Raw genomic sequence first — 5000 nt, 5'->3', positions numbered from 1 at the left:
ATATTGACCAAAATAATCACGATTATGATTTTTGCCATAATCAGTTTGCCTGCAATCAGGCTATGGAAAATAAAGGAACAATTTTGACCCCTTTACCAAACTCAAAAGCTTTCATTATAGTAACTTGGAAGTGTCAGATGATGGACAGGGAATGTTGTCACTTGTATCTGTAATTGTTGTTTTCTTGTTTTAGTGGAGAGGATAAACCAGGATGGTAACGTGTTGTGTGTAACCAGCTTCACCTTGACCAAAAAGCGACTACCACCTCCCAAATATTTATTGTGAGTACTTCAAACGTGAAGAGTCATGTCTAATATTAACAATGCCCTTTGCATTGAGAGCGGACAGAACACCGACATGTCACTCTTGCAAAAGGATAATCTTCAGGATGGTGGATTAAGCCAGCTGTTGGATTACAATGCAGAAATGGAAAGGTACAGGTCTTTCGCGAACTTTTACAAAACCAACGGGGCATTTCCGCAGACTGCCAAGATCGCCCGCATAACGACACCAATTTTTCCCAGTGCTAGGATTGGCATGTCCCCTTGGAACTGCGATAACGGCATGCTCTGGGGAAGGAAATCAGCAGCAATAAACCATAATAGGACCAGCATGCATAGAAACGACTCCCAAAGGCCGGGGAAACCTGGCGTGCCGCCAGAGACTCTGCAAATGGCAAATAATAATTTCCTCTCTAGCTTATCCCCTGAACACTGCAGACCTTTAGCAGGAGAATGCATGAACAAGCTGAAATGTGGCGCTGCTGAAGCAGAGATAATGAATCTCCCGGAACGTGTTGGAACTTTTTCCGCTATTCCGGCTTTAGGGGGCATCTCATTACCTCCCGGGGTCATCGTCATGACAGCCCTTCACTCCCCCGCAGCCTCAGCAGCCGTTACAGACAGTGCGTTTCAAATTGCCAATCTGGCAGACTGCCCGCAGAATAATTCCTCTGCATCCAGCGGAAACCCAGCGAAAAAGAAAAGGAAAAGGTGTGGGGTCTGTGCGCCCTGCAGGAGGCTAATCAACTGTGGAGTGTGCAGCAGTTGTCGGAACCGTAAGACGGGCCACCAGATCTGCAAATTTCGGAAATGCGAGGAGCTAAAAAAGAAGCCAGGCTCATCACTAGAGGTGAGACGACGGCTCAGACACACACTCCCCCTCCCCTCCTCCCCAGTGCACTCCAAAGCATTAACCTTTCCTTTTAGTCACGTTTCTAAGCCCTTGAAAATTGTTTCCATGCCCACCCATGCCTGAACATCCCCCCGGCTTCTCAAATCTGCCTACCCGCCTAGCCTAATTGGCAGTAATTAGGGGTGTTTGTGCGGAGCGCAAGCTGAGCTTGGCTTAGACACCCTTAATTGCTGCCAGTCAGGCTGGGACTGGAACGCATTCGAACAACCCTGGGCTTGGCTCTCCTCCAAGATGAGCTGGGAAATGATTTTCAGCAGAGAGCCATCCTTCTCTTCACTTGGTCATTTTAACCAATTATAGAAACCTTCTCCTGACGAGGCCAGTCGATCTCCCCCACAATGAGAGCTGTAAGGAAATTCACAGTCGGGATGTGCTAAGTTTCAATTCTCTTCCTGAGGTACAAACACAATATGAAATGGCAACAACAATTACTCATAAAACTCATTAAGCAGTAGTTCTGACTTGTAATAACATGCATTACTGTACGTCATTCATTCATGGATTCCATAAACATAAAGAGCTGTTGAATGGCAGTCAGCATGAATCAAGGGGGTGCAAGACATCGTTGTGTCTCATAGGCCACAGTCATTAGCTGACAGCATTCACCGGCCATTGATGCATTCTCATCCAATCATAACACTTTCATCTTTCATCATTTAGTTTTTCTGGTGTTTGTATTTACCCTCCAGCACCCCACCATCCCCACCAAGTTCCCGTCCCACTATCTGGGGGTAGGACCCCTCGCCTCTGCCATCTTTCTCCAGTGAGGGGGTTACGCTAAAGGAAATCATTCAAACTTATCGAGTTATTCTGGTTGAAATAACAGTCCCCTCAAATGTTCCCCATATCTTTGCATAAAGTAAAAAGTAATTGTAAGCCTCGTAAGTGACCAAGTGTGCCGCACAAGCCCTCAAAAGTGAAGCCAAAACGTCTCGATCGCCCCCGGTGGCTGTTCCTAGTATAGGTCATAAGCCCCGCCTCCTCATGTTATTCAACGGGACGTGAGACCAACTAAACAATTAAATTACACTTCACATATCTTTTTTCCAAAGATAGTTTCTGTCATTTACTGTCGTTTCTATCACGTTGATGTCATTTCAAGTGTTTGTTTTCAAAATAAGTTTGTTTTTATTTATTTGATGCTATAAAAACGCTGCTGTGACATCATGATTGACAGCTGTGATTGACAGGTTCTCTGAGCGAAGTAGTCACTGAAGCACCAACTGACTTTTTTTCGGGATCTTCGGAGGACTGAGGAGATTGGAGCTTTAAATTTAATATCTACATTTCTATAATTAATTATTTCACACCGTCATAAAAGTCAAAAGTGCAGGGGCGTGTGCTTGCGATTGATTCGGCGAGAGTGAGGGCGGGGCCTTGATTTCGCGGCTTTACTTCCTGCTCACTACTGCGCAGGTCTGGTTCCGAAATCGCAACTGCGCAGACTCAAGTCCCAAGATGTCAGCGCCATATCGGGACACTAGCGGCTTCAGTTCTCACCAATGGGAAAGAGCGAAGGGGCGTCGTCCATCTCTTTTTACAGTCTATGATTTTTACATATATTTCCATTAAATAAAGACCCCACGTACACCTGGTATACACATGTATGCCATGCCATGCCATGTGAGGTGAAGTGGGCATTGCTAATTAAATGTGCACTCAATAGTTTTTCCTCAAGAAATGAATTGTAATTTTATAACTTGTGTATTTAATCACTCATAAACATGAGATGTAACCTCATAAAAGCTGGTTTATTCTACATGGAGAGGGTCCCCTAATGGGGGCAGCCATGTTGGAATCACATGACCAGCTGAATACACTTAATCTCAGTAACCGGCTTGTTATTGGACCCTTTCACTCGCGGATTAAATGAATCATCCGCACCACTAGGTGTCACTGTCCAAGTCCAAAATGACACAAACAAAAAAGTTACACCTTTAAATAGCTATTAACAGGGTACATTTCATATTGTGATCTGGTCTCTCAAACCACTCGGAGCTGGTGAGGAATACACAAGAGCATTTACAGTGTAATTGCTAATGCGTTTTGATTGACAACATTGAGGCATACTCACCTCTCAACATACTCAACATATATTGCACGGTTTTAACATTTGATGCTTCGGTATGGCTTTAAATGATCGACCTGCAGTGATGTGACATATAGTAGTGTACTGTATATAGTCCCTACCCTCGACGAAATCTGGTTACAAATGGTCACAGTGTCAGCTGACCCCTTGTGATCAGAGCACCTGAGACTGATTTTAATTTCTGGTGTAAAGAGGGGCAAATACTTCCTAATGCTTTTGCAATAACAGTAATCACATTTTTTCCCTCCCCTTTTTCTCCCCACTTTGGAATTCCCAATTCCCAATGCTCACTAATGGTGCATTCAGACCAGAGGCGGCGAGAGCGTCAAATCATTTTCTATGGCAGCCAGCGTCTCTCGCGAGAAGCGGTGCGGCGCGTCTTGGGCGTCAGATGATAGTTCAAGTGCAGTCAACATTATGGTAATGAGCTGTGACGCGGTTCGGTGGCAACCTATTGGAATATAGAAGTGCTCCGCTCTAGCGAAGTCTAGTGAACACAACCGTGTAAACTTTGGTTCCCACCAAAAAATAGATCCGAAGACAAAATGGAGGAGAAATTGAGTATTGGCGTTGCCGGTTTTCCCGCAATATATGATCTGTCCCTGTTTGCTTACAGGGATATAAATAAAATAAAAAAAACGATGCGTGGACAAAGTTGAAAATTGTGGGCGTGCCAGGTGAGTTGATGAAGTGGATATTATGGTTTATATAATAATATATTCAAATATTTCATGAGGATATACGCTACTTGTGATATGTCGGTAAAAAGATACCGGTCGACATATCTGGATGTTTTGCGGCCCCTTTAAATATAGTTAACAAAACCAAGCGTTCCGAACGAATGTTGCCGCCTATTTCAACTACATCAGAGCGTCCATGAATCTTCCATAGCGTTGTTGGCAGGGCAGCCAGAGCGTATTTTGACGCTCTCACCGTCTCTGGTCTGAACGGACCATTAGTCCTCGTGGTGGCGTTGTGACTCGCCTCAATCCGGGTGGTGGAGGACAAATCTCAGTTGCCTCCACGTCTGAGACCGTCAATCCGTGCATCTTATCACTTGTTGAGCGCGTTACCGTGGAGACGTATCACTTGTGGAGGCTTCACGCTATTCTCCGCATCATCCACGCACAACTCACCACACGCCCCACCGAGAGCGAGAACCACTTTTTAGCGACCATGAGGAGGTTACCCCATGTGACTCTACCCTCCCTAGCAACCGGGCCAATTTGGTTACCCCATGTGACTCTACCCTCCCTAGCAACCGGGCCAATTTGGTTACCCCATGTGACTCTACCCTCCCTAGCAACCGGGCCAATTTGGTTACCCCATGTGACTCTACCCTCCCTAGCAACCGGCCCAATTTGGTTACCCCATGTGACTCTACCCTCCCTAGCAACCGGCCCAATTTGGTTACCCCATGTGACTCTACCCTCCCTAGCAACCGGGCCAATTTGGTTACCCCATGTGACTCTACCCTCCCTAGCAACCGGGCCAATTTGGTTACCCCATGTGACTCTACCCTCCCTAGAAACTGGGCCAATTTGATTACCCCATGTGACTCTACCCTCCCTAGCAACTGGCCCAATTTGGTTACCCCATGTGACTCTACCCTCCCTAGCAACTGGCCCAATTTGGTTACCCCATGTGACTCTACCCTCCCTAGCAACCAGGCCAATTTGGTTGCTAAGGAGACCTGTCTTGAAATGTTTCTACATAT

At 45.9% G+C, this 5000-nt stretch overlaps 1 protein-coding gene across 3 annotated transcripts in view; it reads left to right on the top strand.

The window, feature by feature from the left end:
* The window catches only part of cxxc4 (CXXC finger 4), a 55742-nt gene that overhangs the window by 24277 nt on the left and 26465 nt on the right, over positions 1–5000 (top strand). For all 3 annotated transcript variants that reach the window (XM_052137330.1, XM_052137332.1, XM_052137331.1), the window contains one exon: positions 194–1131. In XM_052137330.1, the coding sequence (XP_051993290.1) occupies positions 307–1131 (825 nt within the window). In that variant the 5' untranslated portion in view covers positions 194–306. The remainder of the gene's footprint in view (positions 1–193; positions 1132–5000) is intronic.

Source organism: Xyrauchen texanus, chromosome 11 (assembly GCF_025860055.1).
Source record: "Xyrauchen texanus isolate HMW12.3.18 chromosome 11, RBS_HiC_50CHRs, whole genome shotgun sequence".
Taxonomy (NCBI): domain Eukaryota; kingdom Metazoa; phylum Chordata; class Actinopteri; order Cypriniformes; family Catostomidae; genus Xyrauchen; species Xyrauchen texanus.
The sequence above is the reverse complement of the archived record's forward strand: the minus strand, read 5'-3'. Positions and strand labels throughout refer to the sequence as shown.